General features: G+C 37.2%; 1 protein-coding gene across 2 annotated transcripts; it reads left to right on the plus strand.

Moving 5' to 3' along the window:
* Positions 1–1613: 1613 nt before the first annotated feature.
* Positions 1614–16092, plus strand: LOC121420537. Of its 2 annotated transcripts, none has more exons than XM_041615210.1 (7): positions 1614–1805; positions 7082–7399; positions 7570–7971; positions 9233–9322; positions 9823–9933; positions 11226–11294; positions 14463–16092. In XM_041615210.1, the coding sequence occupies exons 1-7, from the start codon at positions 1745–1747 to the stop codon at positions 14585–14587; spliced, it is 1176 nt and encodes a 391-aa protein (XP_041471144.1). In that variant the 5' UTR covers positions 1614–1744; the 3' UTR covers positions 14588–16092. The 2 variants fall into 2 exon arrangements, with proteins under 2 accessions (XP_041471144.1, XP_041471145.1); XM_041615211.1 differs by having other exon boundaries at positions 1615–1805; positions 11226–11303; positions 14463–14550.
* The last annotated feature ends 4320 nt before the right edge of the window (positions 16093–20412 follow it).

The raw sequence follows: 20412 nt of genomic DNA on the forward strand, positions 1-20412 counted from the left end.
CATAGCTGCCACGGCCGGGGATCGAACCCCGGACTTTCCATGTATTGCTAGGCGCCTTAGACCACTCGGCCACGGCATCTCCACACACACACGCCTTTGGGGAAAGTGAATCAGTGGGTTAGGTGAATCACTGTCCAAAAGTGAATCATTGGAGTGCGTCGTGTGTGTTGGTTATGTATGTGCACGCGGGTCTAGATCCGTGGTCTAGATACATGCCAATGGTTTGTCCAATCATTAAAAACCGTCCAGGGCGCAGACTACGTGTTTTAAGACATGTAAAGGTCTCTAATAAATCAATATTTAACAAGGAAGTGAAATTGTGTCTCGGATCTTGTCTCAATTGATGAATTTTCGAACGCGACAAAGGACAATTTCAAGAACACAGTAATATGAAAATGTCCGTCAAGAGACAATGAACAGCTGGGAGGCCTTTGTCGAAAATTAATGATCCGGAAGAGCAGTTTATCCTAAGTTTCGGACATGTCGGAGCTGAAGAAAAATTGCAAATTTGTCGCTTGACCAAAGTCAAGGACGAAACTACAGTTTTCGACAAAGACTTTTTTGTCGTTATTAGGAAGGACATTTGGCAATACAGTGTCATGTTCTTGGATCCATTCTGCGTCGCGTTGTATAAACTTCCTAATCTTGGCAGCTGATTCTGGACATGAGTTTTAGGGGTCTTTTTTCAGTTTTGGTATCGAGTTTTTGCATCGCGACGTAGAGCGGATACAAGAACAGATAAATGTATTGTTAAATGCCCTTCATGGCAATGAAAAACCAAGATGTCTTTTGGTCGAAAATCAGTGAATCGAAAGAGCAGTCGTTTGTCCCAGACTCAGGAGGAACGACATATTGGCAATTTTTCATCAGCTCCGAAACTTATTACGGAAATGCTCTTCCGGTTCACTAATTTTCGACAAAGACCTTCCAACTTTTCATTGTCATTTAATGCACGTTTTCAATGCATTGATTTATTGTTTTCTTGAATTCCAAATGCATCGTAGTGAGAAACCCCACTCAGTATCGGCCTTACCATGCCGACTGATAGCTAGTTTGTGATACATGATGGTAATATTCCTGTAAACAGTTGATTCTACCACAGGATTCATGAAACAAAACTGATAAGTTATAGATTCCCCTTCCACGCGCTAGAAGTTCTCTCTTGTTAATACAAAATGACTTTAACAGCACAAAAAGTTTAGGTACGCCTGCCAGAATGTTAAAATTGCATTTATAAAAATTAAATGAACAAAAATGTTTGTTGTTATGACCTTGTGGATCATAAAAACATATATTTCAGTAAATAAAAGAATGGTTAAGAATTGTATGAGATTGGCAAATAGTTTCTGATGGAATATCTATGTCCCCACCCATCGCAGTCTTAGCCTATAGCTTAAGACTGCAGAAATGAAACTATATAATTCATGACACATTGCAATAGAATGAGTTTATCAGACTGCCTATGTGTATTGCACATGAAATGTAAACGGTATGGTGTTTAATTTACCCATCATGCTTGTACTTGAACTCAGGGTGGGCGAGGACAAAAGCGAAAGAAGCTAGACCTGTTATTGGACTTTGAATCCAAACCAAACGCTTATTTTTTTGCCGCCATTGAAAAGGGCTGAACGGGCACGCACGTCTGCGCCAGACTAAGTTGGGCGGAAGATCCGGACACAGTTTCCAGCGAGTTTGAAAATTTTTGAGATAGTTCTGGATTAGGGCAAACGTCATCTCCCCGAAGATGGATAATATTTGGAAGAAAGCCATCTTTATCCTTCTAGTGAGCTGGATTTCATTTGAAGGTGAGTTAAAATAATCTTTTTTTACATTATCCCTGATGATGAAGTAAGAGATAGATGTTGGCATAGAGATGAATTAGGAAATTATGTCAGATCAGTACTCTGACATCTATATGGTGTTGGTACACATCTATCTCCAAAGTCCTCCTTAAATTCAGCTAGATTTTTTCTCTCGATAGGAGCATTTTTATGATTCCATCTGGGAATTGAAGATGGATTACGCACTGTCCATTTTACATATAAATTTAGATCAGGTAGCCTCGCTATTCTTCTTGAATGGACTATAACGTCACTTTTGGAGATATCTTACTTTGAACGTCTTGTGAAATGAGAGGCTTACATTTTAAGATTTTTTGTGGTTTTACCATCAGCGTGATTAATACTGCCATTGACGTACAGATATTAGGGAGTTTTCGCGTTTTCTACGGGGACATTCTCTACAACTCACCAATTCTTTATAAAATGCAATTAAATTCTCAATAGAGAGCTATCATCCGAAGATTTGCACCGGACGAACAATTACAAATGTGTCTTTTGTCCAGAGTCAAGAGATCCCGAAGCTATCCCGGTCGACCAACTTTCGAAAACAGCCTCTCAGGTCTCCATGATTTTAATTGCATTTTCAAAGGAGTCGATGCGCTGTAGCAAGTTTCTCCATAGTTAAAACGAAAACTCCGTATTGTAAAAGCTGACCATACGTTATTTAGATCATGGAAATCATAAATATATTCATAAATCCAATTTGCTTCTTATCCCCCTTGATCTTTCATTATGCCAACTTGTCAGTTTGTTGCCCATTTTGCTTTCTCAAGGTGATTAAGGATGCTGTCATATATCTGTCATTTCTTTATCTGCCCCTGTCATTAATTCATTTTTTCTGCCTCTTCATTCGCTAGTTTCCCCATGTTTACCTTTTATTTTTTCTCAATTATGTTAATCTCTTGCTCTCATTCTACTTCCCAGATTTTTCATCAAAATCGTCCTTTCCCTTTACCGCACCATGCTTTACCAACTTTTCGCTGTCTTCTCTTTATTCTTTAACTTTTATCTTTGTAGTTTGTATCTTTTATAGTTGTTGATATAATTATATTATCATAATTATTAGCAATAAAAGCTTCATTTATTCTCACATGTAGTTCTAGTAGTAGTAGTAGTATTAGAAGTACTAGTAGTAGCAAGTAGTAGCAGCTGTAGTAGAAGTAGCATTGTAGTAGTTGTTGTAGTAGTTACAGTAGTAGTAGTAGTAGCAGCAGCAGAAGCAGCAGTAGTAGTAGTAGTATAAGAAATAGTATAGAAAGTAATATTGCTATCAGTAGTAGCAATAACTTTTAGCATTGTAGTAGTTGTTGTAGTAGTTACAGTAGTAGTAGTAGTAGTAGCAGCAGCAGCAGCAGCAGCAGCAGCAGCAGCAGCAGTAGTAGTAGTAGTAGTAGTAGTAGTAGTAGTATAAGAAATAGTATAGAAAGTAATATTGCTATCAGTAGTAGCAATAACTTCTGTAGACTGATAGATGCAGTATTTATAGTTGTATCCGTTGTGGCATGATAATTAGAGGCCTTGATATTTTGTTGCCACGGCGATGTAATTCTATTTGCTCTCTATTTTAAATCGTATAGAATGCTATATCAGCCTTCTTGTGATTGGTTACAGTTTCTCACGTGATGACATGTTGTTTGTTTTCTTGATTAGTCGAGATAAAAAGAAAGTTTGGTGAACTGCATTTCGTTTGTCAATCCTTAATCATTTCATCCAGACTATCTTGCCCCTAATATAACGGTGACCGCACACCTTACGATTGGTCTGCGACCCGATTTCAGAATAAAATTAAATACAGAATAAAAATAGTAAAATTTGGTGCCAATATTGAGACTTGGAATATCTTTCTACGTAGTGTTCTAAATCATCGTACGAATACATGTGTTCAAATCTGTGACTGTGCTATCATCCTTAAAGCGAATTTAATATCTAGTCGTAATGACGTCATAGCAGTCGTACGATTGCCTACGATTTGAAACTAATTTGGCCTTTACTCTAAAATAAAGGCTTGTAATCTTTCAAAATGGTTATATTAGTATTCTTTCAAATAATTTTAACCTCAAATAAAATGATGTGTTCCATTCACTTTTTCAGAAAATGAGCAAAATGCGATTTGTTCCAAAGTCGGATCGCGAACTGTCGTAAGGTGTGCGGTGGCCTTAAGACCTCAGGCATAATATGAAAATACACACTATAGCCAATACCGTGAATACAGGGGCAAATGATCCTTCCACCAGTCATTATGTACACATAAAAAAATAGTCCGAAAGGAGCTTATTCTTATTCAATGAATTTATATCTAGTATGGGGAGCCAGCAACATTATTTTTGTTTTAAATGAACCATGCTGATTGGTCGATTGGGGATGCGTAAATAGCCTACGTCTTCGTAGGCTATTTACTTATTTTACTTTGTTATGATTTGTTATTCTTTGTATTTGTTTGTATATTGCACGGCCTCTCTGAAAACCAGCCATTGGCTGATCGAGGGCTTTTACCGTGTTTAAATAAAATAAATCAAATTCAAATCAAATCGCTCAATAACAATGAGCTCGGAAACATGCGTTCTGCAGCAAACAAATTATGATACTGCTAGCTGACCATGTAGAGAAAAATGAACCAAAATCATTACAGATACATTTAATAGCTGCATCCAGATAAAGACAGTGCCATACTTCATTTTGCTGGAAGTTAAGACCCGATTTCAAAACGATTCAATTTTTCAAGTAAAACCAAAGTAAAAACAAGTAAAAACAAAGGAGGCGTCCTCATAAGGAGTTGACAGGGATGACTGCCGGGTGAAAAAAGAGGAGAGGAGAAATGGGTGGACGAATAATGAAGAAAAAAAAACATCAAAAGGAAATTACTGCATCGTGTAACTGTATATCACATCTGCTGAACATTCATCGTTTCCTTTGGTCATCTCGACCCCTTATTAGAATATCCTCACGTCGAAACTATGCACATTATTGTATATTTCATAACACTTCTACAGCCCACTTTTGAGATTTATTATGTAATATCAAACCATTGGAGGTATATTTGAGTACATTTTTTAAAAATAAACACATACTCAAAACATTATACATTTTTTTACTCAGAATATTATACATCTTATACACTCTTATACATTGTCTTCTCCAAGTGAAAGCTAGCATCCAGTGGAATATTAATGAAATATTATAACCAAATAACATGAAAGGTGAAACTCATAAATAAGATTTAAATGACAAGATAACCCATTAGGCATATAATGTATATACTGTGTTACGCCCTTGGAAGTTAATTGTTTGATATTAAAGAGCATCAGTAGTCTGTACTATCATTCATAATTCTTAGAAATGTTAAACATTTATCATTGAGATTGTTACGATAGTTGTAATATATGGGTGTACTTTGATCTTCAGTCATGGGCGGAAATCTGTCTCCAAAATGGTAGGGGGGAAACAGGGCGTGAAAAATTTAACAAGCAATGAAAAAAAATGGGTATTCATCAAAATGAAAGGTTATTCTAGCCAAAACAAAATTTGACAAGTAAAAAAAGTTTTCACAAAAAAAGTAAGGTCATTTAGTCCAAAATACATGTAATTTTTCAATTGTGAAGTGATGTATTTTTCTCCGTCATAAAAAACAAAAATAGTAGGGGGAACATTTGATATTGTGTCCCCCTACTATTTTAGGTAGTGGGGACAAGTCCCCCTTGTTCCCCCCCCCCTGGATTTCCGCACATGTCTTCAGTGGAGCTGGAATCAAGAAAAAAAGGTGGTTCATTGGTTCTCTTTCTCCCCCACCTCTGTCTCACTTTCTTTCTCTCTTCCCTTCTCTCTCTCTCTTTCCCCTCTCTCTCGGGCCCACGTACACACCCTCACACATCCGCACACACGCACATCCACACACACACACATCCACACGCATATCAACAGACGCGCACGCCCTTTCCTTTCGGTTTTAAATTTACCTAGTCCATGTTCAAGTCTATAAGAAAAAAAAAACCTGATTTGACCGAGCAATTTACTTATCTTGTGCAGTACCAAAATTGATATATTGTTTCACTAGGCAATTTATCGTATTGGAGGTAATTATTACAGATTGATAGCAGTGCAGTGAAGCAAAAGCAAAACTGATAATTCTGAATCAATCATCTGACATAGTTAGCGAAAGTGGAAACATGCCAGTGGAATCTGATTTTCATATTTTGTCCTTGAGTGAGTGATAGAACAGAAAAAACTAAATGCATCATGTGATTTGCATATAAGCTTATTCCACAGTTGTTTAGTTATATTCATTAATGCAACGTATCTTTTTACAACACAACTTGAACACACTTGGCCCTCCATTAGGAATAGAGTTAATGGATGTACTGTATGCTATATTAATATGAAAAAAAATGATTTGTTTCTGTTTGTGGTAACTCCCGTAGGAACTCGGCAGGACAGCATTTTGCTGGTAAACGCCAAGCTGGTATATAACCAATTACCTGAAACATTTTACGACTATGTTAATCAGTCATAGTGGCTGACGTTATAGATGACAGATATCACTCTCGGGCCTTTTATCAAAGTGGAGAAAATGGCAGAGTTGGGATTCGAATTCACAACCTTGCGATTATTAGTACAATGGTCTCACGTGCCTAATCACTAGTGGCAGGCCCTAGATATTCATTCGAGCCAACCCATTGCTATTTTTTTTTTATTTTGATATGGCTGATTGACAAAGTGTATGCATATGATTGTCCATCTAACACTGATTCTATTTTTGGTAATTACTGAACTTCCTTTTCCCTAATTGGAAAGAAATATCACCAATTTTGGACTATATTTTGACTGGCGGAAGGATTACGGCTATTTTGCTGTTTGAGTTGATGAATCTGCTCCCCCGACGGTGTCTTCAAACACGCCAATTTATTTTAAAAATGAGCCGGTCGAGGGACCCTTTTCTGGTCAGATATGGATTGCTAGATATAAATCCTATCCACTGGTAGTAAACATTCGACCCCCGAATTTCATCCTTATTTTTTAATGAATTTTTTAAAGTGCCAATTTAACACATGAGTCTGTGGGGAATGAATTAGGCCTGTGAGACCCAATGCTCTAACCACTGGACCACACGACCGGTGATTTAATTCGTTTAGAGATTTATGTGAACTATCGACAATCACTGAAACATTTGTTTTGGTGAATTCAATGTATTTTCAGAGTAGATTAATCGTTATCACTTTGTTCCCTTTTGCTTCATATCTCAACAGACTGTCATGGACAGGAAGTTACAGTTCCAGAGAGCGCGACATTTTGGGTGGATGACGGGTCTGCCTCCCTCTCTTGTCAGGTGACGGGAAGCCCACCACAAGTCACGTGGAGTATCGGAACGGATCCCCTAGCGAGTTGGACCGAAAATGGTGAAGTCACATTGCCTAAACCTGGCGGGAAATACAATATGACTGTTGACGGGCAGGAATTTGATTTGTTAATTAATAACATATCTATCTCAGATGCTCTAAATTACACGTGTGCCGCTTTCGGCGGAGGTACCGCAAAGTTTGAATCATCGGAAGTAAAAGTTTACCGTAAGTCTGTTCTATCGCTATCTATTCTAAAAAATAACATTATAAAATTACTTTTTACTCTCAGACTTAGACCTGAAGCGTTAAACATTGTAATTTATAAACCTATATTTCGCACTTTGTAACACAGAATGCAATAAAACTTTTCTATGAATTGTATTATTTACGTTTAGGAGAGGCTAGCGAGCCAGTAATTAAAGAGTGTCCGACGAACAACGAAGTCGATGATGACTGCCGTATTGACGTCTTCAACGAAACATTTATGGCGAACCTGACATGCACCGTCCAGCATTTCTTCCCAAATGTGACGATCACGTGGTCTTCGACTCATGGCGTCATCGATCCAATCAACATCGACTGGCAGCTTAGTGATGAAGGGTGTTACTGTGCGTACGTTACGATCGAGGCTCGTCCGCAAGACGACGCGTACGTCTGCACTGTGACCGGGGAAGCCCTTCGCGATGAGCGCACGAAATCGCTACGAGCTTTGGTGCGGGTCTACGAGGATGGGGTGAATCCCACCAAGAGAGACCCGGATGGTGATGATGGTGGCGACGGTGGTTCAAGTAATCTCGGTGAGGATATATTCCCCCCCCAAAAAAAAAAAAGATAAAATCGTATGATTTGGATATCTGTCCCTTTTGAAAATTTCAAATGAAGTCAGTCTGTAGAATATGATTGATTTACCTAAAACGATATCATAATTACTATTTTGTGAAGGGGAGTGTATATCCCTACTATAGAGAAGATAGTGTCCAACATAACCCAGGGAGCTCCCGCCCGCAGCGGGCGGGAGCCCAGGGGCTTACCGTGTATTTGACCATACTCACGGGACTAGCGGGATTTATGGTCTAAATGTTTCTCAAAATGAATTGTGAAAACAGAAATTATGTACCTACCACGATTATATGGATGAAAGTCTAACGAGTGGCTGTTTTCCTGACATCTGGGCACAGACTGGAACCTCAAAAAAAAAAAACCGAAAAGTTCTCTCCTACCCCAGTCTCGATCGGCCATTTTGTTACGATTCATAACAAAAATGGCCGATCGAGACGGGGGCAGAAGGAGAGAACTTTTCGGGTTTTTTTTGAGGTTCCAGTCTGTGCCCAGATGTCAGGAAAACTGCCACTCGTTAGACTTTCATCCATATAATCGTGGTAAGTACATAATTTCTGTTTTCACAATTTATTTGGAGAAATATTTAGACCATAAATCCCGCTAGTCCCGTGTATATGTCCAACATTGACTTTCACACTGTAAAATTTGAGCATTTTGTGTGAATCATGTTTCACGCAGTCAGTTACATGAACCCATCGTGAACACTTTAATACACAGTGAGACACTGTTAAATTTGAGTAAATTACGAGAGTGAAATACATCTTCACGTGGTCGACAATGAGAACACGCTGTTAACAGTAACACTGTAGGTGTGTCCAGGTGTGAAATTATCTTCACACTGCTTGCGTTGAGCGTTACAATAGTGTCAACCACATCTTTACATGTTCACTATGAAAACACACTGTGATTACAATATGAGCATGCTCACTGTATGAACACACTATGAAGACACCGTGGACACAATATAAACACAGTGTGAACACACTATGAAAACACTGTAAACACACTCCGAACACAATATGTGACACTATCCTAGACTACTACTTTGTACCGAGGCTCAGGCAGAGAGTTTGGTGTCTAGTGTTAACTCTAGACATGGTTTTGTTAAGTGGGAAATACGAGTCTGTGCTTGCAGACCCTATATTATGTCCCTGTTCGGATTAGATTTGTTTAAGGTCATGACTCTAATCTAATCTTCCATCTCTATTTCTCGTGTAGGTATGATCGTGGGCATCGTCATCGGGTGCGTATTCCTTGTCATCATCGTAATCTTCATCATCTACGCCGTCAGAGTAAAGAAGCGTGAAGGTATGTATATTTTTTTTTCATTGGTTATCCTGTCATCGGTATTATGATTCTCTATGTTATACTAACATGTTAATTGTTTCGTTTTTTCATATTATTCCATACTGGTAATCCATATTATCGTCTTTTTTATGCCTACCCTAGATAGCAATTAATTTAATGGCAGCTGCTTTTTCAACGGACCCAATGTCCATATTCTCTTTTTAATTTTGATATGTTAATCATGTGAACGGCTATTCAAACATTGAATTTCAGTCTGTAGTTTCTTGTTATGAATCACCTCATTTATATCAAGAATATTATTTATTTTCATCAAGATAACGAGCTCCCGATGCAATGTCTTTCATTCATGTCTTACCTTACCGCAAATACTGGAAGAATACTGAATCAGGTCTTCTTATCATATACTGAAAGTTTGAAATTTAAAGGAGAAAATGATTGTTATATTATGAGTATCTAACCAGATCAAAATATACCTTTCCCCTTTCTCTATGATTATTTAGCTTCGAAGGGAGGTAAAAAATACAAATACACGAAGCAAGCTAAACAAGCTGCGACCACGGAAGAAGATGACGAACGAAGAGCGGGCGAATCAAGGACAACAACTGGAAAAGGTATATAGTAAAATATAATGTATGATATGATATTAGTATACTATTGAAATAAAGTAACACGTTGCTGAAGCACGTCACTCTCACGACAACTATTAATCAATCGTGAACACTTTTTAAAGTTCCTTAAAACAAATAAACAATAGTGTAGTAGGTTTCATGGTACACCATGTATCTTTCTTGGCCAACTTAACAACCTCTTTAAATGTTTATAGTATACAATAGGGCCTTAAACATCCAGCTAGAATTTTGAACAGCATGTTTACAGTGTAATATACTACAGAGTGAGTCAGAATAAAAATGTCCCACTTTTGTAAAGTTGAATTGTTTAAAATGTGAATATTTAATCATTAGTTTCATGATATGTCTTGATAGAGGTATCCTCCAAGTACATTCAGGTACCATTTTCATTTGATCCCGTGCACGCATGACTGAACATCGGACAATCTTTAGAAGACTGTCACATCTCACTTGCGCCAGGTTACGTGGTGATGAATAAAACAGTGCTTTAGACAAAGACAGTCAGACAGACAGTCTGGCATGCTCACACACACAAACACACACAACAACACATGGTAATAACTGGTTCATAATTTTCTCTTTTCTGATTAAGCATTGATTTTTAGCAAGATCGCTGAATGATTAAGTGGCAATTCCCGACAATCTTTCCCCTAAACACATTCACTACCACCATCATATCATCATCGTCATCCTCATTGTCATCATCTTGATCTTGATCTTCATCATCATCATCAAGTGCACATAAATCCAATTTGCTGGTTATGTCTTTTGTTGGCTATGTTTGTGCTTTTGTTGCACTTGCCTATGAATTTATTCACGGACGTTTGCAGTAATTGTGTGCTTGTGTGTCTGTGTGTGTGTGCTTGTGTGTGCATGTTTGAGTGGGTCTGGCAGTGCGTGCGCATGTGTGTGTGCGTGTGTTTGTGTGTATGTGGGTGTACGTGTTTGTATGTGTGTGTGTTTCAGTCTGTCGGACTGTCTTTGTTCAAAAGAGTGTTATTCCCCACCCTGTAACTTGGCGCAAGTGAGATCTGACAGTCTTCAAAAGATTGTCCGCTGTTCAGTCATGCGTGCAGGGGATCAAATGAAAAAAGTTACCTGAATGTACTTGGAGGATACCTCTATCAAGACATATCATGAAACTAATGATTGAATATTCATATTTTAAACAATTTAACTTTACAAAAGTGGGACATTCTTTCTGACTCACTCTGTATAATATGATATGATACCGTGAATACACTATGATGAAATAATGTTTTTTTATTCTATAGATGATAACTTTGGTGTAGTGGACGAAGTTGACGAGAGAGGCGAGAAAAGGACAGAAGATGAAAAGAACGGTATGTAAAGTAGGTATAGCAAATAAACTTTTTACCCCATTCCCTGCTACCCCCCAATACCCACACTCACGTTCTCTACCTCCTTTCCACTTTCATGACTTTAATGATAGACTGGAAAACGTCTTGGTCCAATTGTAATTTGAATGTAAAAGACGCAATTGTCAAACAGCAAAAAAGAATGGCTCGAATTATCTTACAAGTTGATACTAGGACCCCAACTGTACAGGTGCTGCAGAAGTTAGGCTGGGTTTCAATAGAGGAGAGATGGAAATTCCAAATAATCAAACTTGTTTACAATGCCCTTAATGTTAGTTGCCCACAATATATTTCAGATTTGTTTATCCAATTATCAAACACCCACTCATATCGTACCAGAAATGCTTATAGTAATGGGATCATAATACAAAAGTGTAAAACAGAGAAGGGAAAGAAAAGGATTTCAGAACACGGTTCAATTCTGTGGAATAATATTCTATCTACAGTAAGAAGGGCGGCAACCTTGCAATCATTTATTTCATCTTATTGGAGAAACCGAAGATCTTATTCCAGGTTTTAAGACACAATTCGCTAAACTTTATTCTGTTTGTATCATTCTAATTTGTTGTCCTTTCTTTTGTCCTTTTGTATGTGTTTAAATGTAGCAGGGCCCTCTGGGAGAACAGTGTACGTCACTGATGAGGCTACCCTGGATAAATAAGACTTTATAATAATAATATAATAATAAACGTCGGTGTTGATTTAAACACCAACACAGATTCTATAACCCCCAGCGTGTTCACAGTACGTTCACAGTGTGTTAACAGTGTGCTCGCAATTTTCACTTCACTGTGAGCACACTGTAAAGTAAACACGGTGTGAACATGTTCACAGTGTGTTTATAGTGTGTTCATTGTGTGTTCAAAGTGCAATCAGTGTATTCACAGTGTGTCCACGGTGTGTTCACATTGTGATCAGAGTGTGTTCAGAGTGTGTTCATAGTGTGTTTACATTGTGTTCACATTGTGTTCACAGTGTGTTCACATTGTGTTCACATTGTGTTCACAGTGTGTTCATAGTGTGTTCATAGTGTGTTCATAGTGTGTTTACATTGTGTTCACATTGTGTTCACATTGTGTTCACAGTGTGTTCACATTGTGTTCACATTGTGTTCACAGTGTGTTCACAGTGTGATCAGAGTGTGTTCACAGTGTGATCAGAGTGTGATCAGAGTGTGTTCAGGGTACGCATTCATAGTGTGTAGTGTATTCACAGTGTGTTCATAGTGTGGTCAGAGTGTGTTCACAGTGTGATCACAGTGTGATCAGAGTGTGTTCAGGGTACGCATTCATAGTGTGTAGTGTGTTCACAGTATGATCAGAGTGTGTTCATAGTGTGTTCACATTGTGTTCAGAGTGTGTTCAGGGTACGTATTCATAGTGTGTAGTGTATTCACAGTGTGTTCATAGTGTGGTCACTGGGTGTTTACATAGTGGACATGTGAAGATGTGATTTACACTATCAAAATGTTCAAATTTAACAGTGTGAGAATAATTCCACACTGTAGACACCTCCACATTGTGAATGTCCACAGTGTGTTCAGATATTGAACTATGCCAATATGTGATTCTCTCTGTAACGATGAAATCTATTACAGTAAGAAGATCATTTCACTTCAAGGACAGACACCTCGGCAGTTTGGGTGTTCACATTCACAGAACAGACTATGTAAAAATGCGATCCACACTGTCACCATGCTCAAATTTATATATTCAACAGTGTGTTCTATACTGTGAACATACACGGAACACAATGTGGTACGAACTGTGAACACACTTTGAGATAAACTTTGAATACACTGCGAAATAATCTATGAACACACTGTGATATGAACTGTGAGCACACTTTGGGGATACACTATGAATACAATGTGAACACACGACAGGACACACTGATACTAATCCTGAACACACTGGAAACACATTGGTACACACCGTGGACACAGCTTGGTACACAAAGCGAACACATTGTGATTACACTGTGGTTCAATGCGTTTCCTTCAGCAGGAAAATCTGAATCTTGTAATCCTTTTAGCCTCCCTTGTTTTTCCTCTTCTCTTCGCCTCTGGTTGTATTGATGACAATACTAAGCGATAAAGGAAATATGTGAAATGAGAAGCGTATTCATTTCAACTTAAAGAGAAAGTTCACCCCGAAGAAAAGTCTGTTGTAGAAAATAGCAAAAAATATGATAATAAGTACTGGCGAAGATTTGAGGAAAACCCGTTGAAGATTTAGAGAGTTTAGAATTTTTAGTTTTATACTTGTGGCCTCATAAACGAGCAGGTGCTTCATATGTTACGGGATATAAAATGCATTCATTTCATTTTTCATTGGTTCCTGATGACTTATTTTTGTTTTCTGTTCATGGTCGGGTGTGAAATGATTTTTATATTGATATAGATTTTTTACACTTTTTTGAGAAAATGACATTTCTTTTTTGGGGGACCACTTGCTATATAGAAATGCTGCTGGCATATGACGTCACAAATCAAACGATTGAAATTCTAATTACTTGTTTATTCTTTGGTGGATTTTTTCTAAAAACCTTCGCGAATATCTATATATCATTTTTACAAAAATTTGGCAGGGTGAACTTTCCCTTTAAAAGATTGAAAGTGTGCTCTACTAAAAAACTAAAAAGAAGATTGATAGTTTGAAAACGAAAACACAGATAAAATGTTAAGAGGAATAGCTAACATATTTCATCAGTCTTCACTTTTATTTTCCCCTTTTTCGTTTTTTTTTGGACAACAGCAACACAAAAAAATCGTCAGTTTTAGCTTCTGAACACAAAAAATTTATCATACTACTTTGCTTGAAATACCGAATGTCGTGTGAACTTATTACATAACGTCTGATGTGAAATCGTGGAGAAATTATTTGAAACTAAGCTTCCATTTGGTAAAAAAATATCAAAATAGAGAATACAGAATTCTTTAGCCTGTTCAGGCTAAATAATACCTTTAGCTGTCCATTTTAGATACACTGCAGTTTTTTATTATTCATAACACTTTTCTGATTTTATGTTTGATATATCACTGATATGTCACTAAAGAACCCCACTTCGGAAATGAAATCTTCTTTGGTTAAAATCATTTCATTTAATTGATTTTGATTTTATTTTCTTCAGATTGGAGCCCCGAAACGAAAGACAGCGATGGTGGTGGTGGTGGCGGCGGTGAAAGTGGCAGCGTTGGTGGTGGAGGTGGAGGAGGTGGATCGAGTCATGATGATGGGGGTGGCCATGATGATTGATGGCCGAAATGAACAAGAAACCATAATTATATAATCGCAGGCATTCTTTTATCAAACGTCGATGCATGTCTCTTAAAATGTGAAAGAAGGAAAATGGTATAGTAATGTATCTATATAAACAAAACAAAGTTGTCCCCCCAAATAGCAACATCAGACTGACGGTTCAAATGGTATGATGTGACGTTTTTCGTTCTGTCTTCATTTCATTTCATTTATTTCCGTTAAAAACATAAGTAAAACAAAAACATGCAAGAGAAAGGGTTATAAATATTAAGTCTGTTTTTTCCATTACGGTTTGAAGTCAAACCTGTAGCCAGGACGGGGGGGTCGAACGAAACCCCCAAATTGTCAAAATTAAGAAAATATAGGATGAAAAGGAAAACAGGAAAAAAACAGTTCGAACCCTGTAATCAAAAACATTGGATACAGGCCTTTGATTTTTTTCTTCTATTTTAAAGATACATGCCTCTTTGATTGATGAAACAATGCCTGTCAAATGTCACAGCTCTCGTAAGAAGCATATATAAGTAGCTATACTACCCAAAATTTGCCAAGTTTGCTTAGTCAAAGCCCTTTCCTTTCACTTCGGAGCATGTCAGTGAATTAGTAGTATAAATCCACTCAGTATTGTTAGCGATAAAAATGTTTAGTTTGACTAATGCTCACGTGTAGAAGGCAAGCCACAAGAGGACCAATCATTGATGTTAATATGTCACCCAAATGACGCCCCGTGTGCTTGGTCACTAGGGCAAGTTTGCAAGTACATGTAGGTTTGACTAGTTCTTAGGACAGAAATGTTTTGATGAAACTGATGCAATTCAATTGATTATAAGATACTGTACGAAATTTAACCCAGAGCAGCTGATTTGGTGCTTTTGTAATTTTTTATACGATAAGATTTTGCTCATAGAATATGCTTGTGCGACACTTGAGATTTTAGAGGGTGTAACATCTTGGTGATATTTTGGTACGGAAAATTTGATGATCCGGGGCGTAATTATCTTTTTAAAAACCCATTATCCAACGAAGTGAGTTGGCTGCAGCTTCTTTATAAGAAACAAATCCTTCATGTTTGGGCCTGCGGAACGGAGGGGGGGGGGGGGGGGTGGTAATCGTGTGTTATTTTTTCATGGTCACCTCTTTTTTCCAAACCATCCCGCTATCCTTGCAATGATATATCATAATTTTTCTATCAATTTTAATTATGATTATGATTAGTGTATTTATCAGATATAATAGTTAGCCTCGGAATACGTTGTTTCTATGTAGATGGCGCTATATGTATATGTCTTTTATCTTTTTTTTATTATTTAGTTTTAAAGAAATATTTTGGAGTAGCTAGATTCAGAAGAGCTGGAATGTAAATACCATTTTTTAGGGGTGTATTCAGCTCTGTTGGACATCATCCATCTACAATTGACAAAATTTTCAGATTTATTGTTATTGTAAACAATAATAAAAAAAAGAATTGTTAAATGTTATAGCCCTGACTGTGTCTTCTTCAGCAGTTCGCTTTTAGTATAGCGCCCTCTAAACGTCGTGACGCACATACTTTAACAAATACATTGTTGGTAATTGGCACTCACAAACGTGATAAATATAAGGACAAAATGAAGGATTTTTTGCACAAGCGGATGATCAAGATAGAGAGAGTGTGCGTGGGTGTGTGTGTATATGTTTGAAGTTGCGCGCGCGCGTGTGTATGGGGTGTGTGAGAGAGAAGACGGTGTGCGTATCCTATTGTATGAGTTGATTTAATTCTGCTTCGCTGTCTAGTCGATTTTGTCATACATGATTTACTTTTTGTTTTCCTTTCAAAATAAGAGTTTGAATTGACCCATTTCGGTCGCAAATCTTATAAAGCAAATACATATATTCTCAAGATCAGGATATTAAGATAATGATTTTTTTTTGTAAGAAAAACACTATTTCTTTTTTTTCCTTAAAATATTCATGTGATTACTTTCTTGGTGACGCTTTTTATGTTTGGTTTTTGTCATCTACTCTTCATCAGTTTTGGGTTTCATCAAATTTTTTTGTACTTCATGTATTTAGTCGCCTTTACGATAAATCTTTCCTAATATTATTACCTTTTAGTTCAATTGAGTGTCATTCTATAAAATGTTTGAACATTCATTACTCAATATTGATTCTACCAAAATATTTGTGAAAGGATCTTTCATTAACATGCTTGTAATATTTGTAGTTATAAAAAAAACCATATTAGGTTTATTGTTTAATTACTTTCAATTTGTTCCACGGATGACTTTCAAAATAAATACGATATTAAATAGTAAAAGGAAAGTGTCGCTGTTTATTGCGTTATGTTTTTTGCCGGGGTTGTGTGTTTTTCGAATAATTTATATAAGGGAAGGCAGGAACACGCAGAAACACACACTCATGCACACTCCTATACACTGTAAAAACTGTGGTGTCAAAACTGACACCAATGGTGTTAATAGAGGACCACACCCTGAGGTGTTAAAATTACACCCTAGAGATTGAACATAACATCAAAGAGTGTAAATGTAACAACCAAAGGTGTTGTAATAACAACTGTAGGTGTAAAACTAACACCACCAATTTAACACCGGTGTAAAATAACTAGTGTGGTCTCTATGTACACCGGGCAACACCACAGTTTTTGCTGTGTACGTACTAAGAAGTAGGGGTGCAAGAAATGTACAACTTTACGGGAAAAGGAGCACCTTTCACTTGCTACCGCGCCTGCGCAGGCCTGCGGCGGGTGGTTGGGTGTACGTTTGAACCTCGCGTATCTAGCCTAGGTTCCTGTCTTAAATGCTCGCAAAGTTGAACCTGCTCGGCAATGAAACATATACTTTGTCTTGCTTGTGTGCATGTAAAAGGGTGCGTCTAGTAATATAATGACAATAAAACTGTAGTTTTACTTGCGGAATCGCTGCTAAATAATGCCGTATATAGTTTACAGGGTCTGGGAACAATCTACGTAGAAATCGTACGTGTTGAAGGGTCTGTGAATTAAAAAAATAATTGCATAATTCGAATATTATAAACATGTTACGCTTGACATGACTGTTTTAGGAAAAGTTATTATATGAAAAGTGGGATTTGGAGAATCGGGTCATTTGGTAAAGATAGTCATTTTAGTAACTGTTTCAATAATGTTTTTTTTGGTAAATCCTTATATACGGGGAACCAAACTTTGTAATTATAGGAGTGTAACCCAATACACACGATCCACTAGTTCTTTCCTGTTTGTGCCAATTAATTATCGCGGAATTAATATTAGAGTTTGGGATCAATCACTCTAATTATGTGCATTGCAGAATAATTCCGTAACCGCCTGAATATTTGGCCAACAGATGAAGTGGACCGCCAGGCATCCTGATATGGAAACCGTGGCAAGTTGGTTCCGTGACCGACTAGATGTAACACTGGAACCTTTACGATGCAGTTTTGTTTCCTTTTGAAAAGGTACAACTTTGTACTTTCCTTGAAGGTGCAAATAATAACCTTTGCATCTTTCAGAGAGATGCAAAGTTGGATCTTTGTAGGATCGTAGGTACAAAGTTGCACCTCAGAGGTGCTTCCAGTGTGACATCTGGTCTGCAACTTTAAAGGTGCAAAGTTGAACCTAATTTCTTTAGTGTGTAAGGTAATAGTAGTAGTAGTATAGTAGTAGAAGTATAATAATAATAATAATAGCAACGCGCCTCGGAATAGAATATTTCTAGATAGATGGCGCTATATAAATGCCTATTATTATTATTATTATTATTATTATTATTATTAGTGGTAGTAGTAGTAGTAATAGTAGCAGCAGCAGCAGCAGCAGCAGTAGTAGTAGTAGTATAGTAGTAGTAGTAGTAGTAGTAGTATAATAGTAGTATTCTCTAAATACAAAAGAGGTAATCTAATCCCTAATAACACTCCTAAATAAATCATTACATTTTGTGTGTGCACTGCTGTTGCCGCCCCTCCATTTAGCTCTGGATATTGCAGCTAGTTTGATTATATGACACTTACTGTACTCACGGGTCGTGTGGTCCAGTGGTTAGAGCATTGGACTCATAATCGCAAGGTTGTGAGTTCGAATCCCAACTCTGCCATTGTTTTCACTTTGATAATAAGGCCCGATAGTGATATCTGTCGTCTATATAACGTCCGCCACTATGACTCATTAATCTAGACGTAAAATGTTTCATAGATAATTGGTTATATACCAGCTTGGCGTTTACCAGCAAAATGCTGCCTGCCGAGTTCCTACGGGAGTTACCACAAACAGAACAGAAACAGAAATTATACCTTCTGAAACTGATATGTGATTCATGATAGTTCGTGGATACTTCTAGACAATATATGAGGAGATTTATTTGTAGTTTTCTTCAAATACACTCTGCCTCAAGTATTTTGCAGACTTGCCTACCGAGAATGCACCATAGAAGCCAAGATATGGGACTAACTTGCTGAACCCAGTCAGGCTTGGACTCTCTATTTAGCTCTTGGACCTATTGTTAGGTAAGCTGCTCATTGACATTCACAATGGATTTGCCCAGGGTAGTCCCCTTTGTTCTGATTTGTCTTCCCTTCCTTTTTTCTTGCCTTTCTCTCTCTCTCTTCTACATCTCACATTCCATCTCTCAGCTCTATCTGTCTCTCTTTACAAACACACTCACTTGAAACCATATTCTTGTATTGTTCTTTCCAATCTAATATCAGGTTTAAATGGATATATTTCTTACAAACGAGAAAATCTAAAATGATCATTGTAATACATTAGGTATATTTACACGTATTTTACATATTTTCGTATTTGATCAGTGAGTATCGATTCAAATTTATTTATGACATACTATGTTACATATATGTCTATAAATAATTGAAATTTGTTCGAAGTGCTATAAGATATTTTTACCTTGTTATTGATCATTTTTTTTTTGAAATGTAAACCTTTGCGATTCGACTTTTACCGCAAAGAAAGTATTTTTAATAAACCATTTTTAATTGAATTGAACTGAACTCCACTTGGAGTGATACTAGGCACCAATCCATTTGGAGTGAAATGTATACTCTTACAGAGTGACCCCTTTTAGAGTGAAATACAAGGAGTGGCACATGCAGTTCACTCCAAAGGGATTGGTCCCTTGTATTAATCCACATTGGCGGCGGAAGCCAGAAAATTAAGAGGGTGTCCACCTGAAATTTTATGAGTTGGTAACCAAAATATTTTTGACAAGCAAAAAAAAAAAAAAAAAAAAGGTCATCACCCTAAATTTTAGGGGGGGGGGAGACAACACACGTTTAAGGGGGGCCACGTGAATTTAGGGGGGGACGCAGGAAAAAAATTGACAAGCGAAAAAAAAAAGGCTATCAAAACTAAATTTAGGGGGGGACCGTCCCCCCAACTAAAATTTATGGGGGACACGTCCCCCCCCCCCGCTTCCGCCGCCTATGTTAATCCAACAGGAGTGTTATCGGGGACAAGTTTAGTTATTTTGCATTAAGAGAGTACTAGTACAAGTAAGTGGTTTACCCCCTTCTCGCTTGTTTCTCTCTCTTCTTAGTTTTATGAATAAGTCTTCTTGAACTCAAAACACTGATCATGGTAAGAGATTTGCAACAGTCTTGTTAAAAATTGAATATTATCATGATTTTATTCGATCATCCGAATTGAGAAAGATAAGTCGAACAAAGTACTTTCCTTTAACAGAGATTACAGAAACATGAAGTAAAATTCAATATTTTCTTACATTCACTTCAATTCAACTAAAATAAACATTTCTTTTTTCAATTTCACAAATTGCTACATTTTTATAAACGTACATTCATAAAAGTACCAGTTT

This window comes from Lytechinus variegatus, chromosome 8 (assembly GCF_018143015.1).
Source record: "Lytechinus variegatus isolate NC3 chromosome 8, Lvar_3.0, whole genome shotgun sequence".
NCBI lineage: Eukaryota > Metazoa > Echinodermata > Echinoidea > Temnopleuroida > Toxopneustidae > Lytechinus > Lytechinus variegatus.

What these genes read in the sequence shown, in the direction of transcription:
- LOC121420537 (XM_041615210.1), top strand. Translation starts at nt 1,745, where the DNA reads ATGGATAATATTTGGAAGAAAGCCATCTTTATCCTTCTAGTGAGCTGG. An exon ending in ATCGGAAGTAAAAGTTTACC is followed by an intron (nt 7,400 to 7,569) that starts GTAAGTCTGTTC and finishes ATTTACGTTTAG; the next exon opens with GAGAGGCTAGCGAGCCAGTA. An exon ending in AAGGACAACAACTGGAAAAG is followed by an intron (nt 9,934 to 11,225) that starts GTATATAGTAAA and finishes TTTATTCTATAG; the next exon opens with ATGATAACTTTGGTGTAGTG.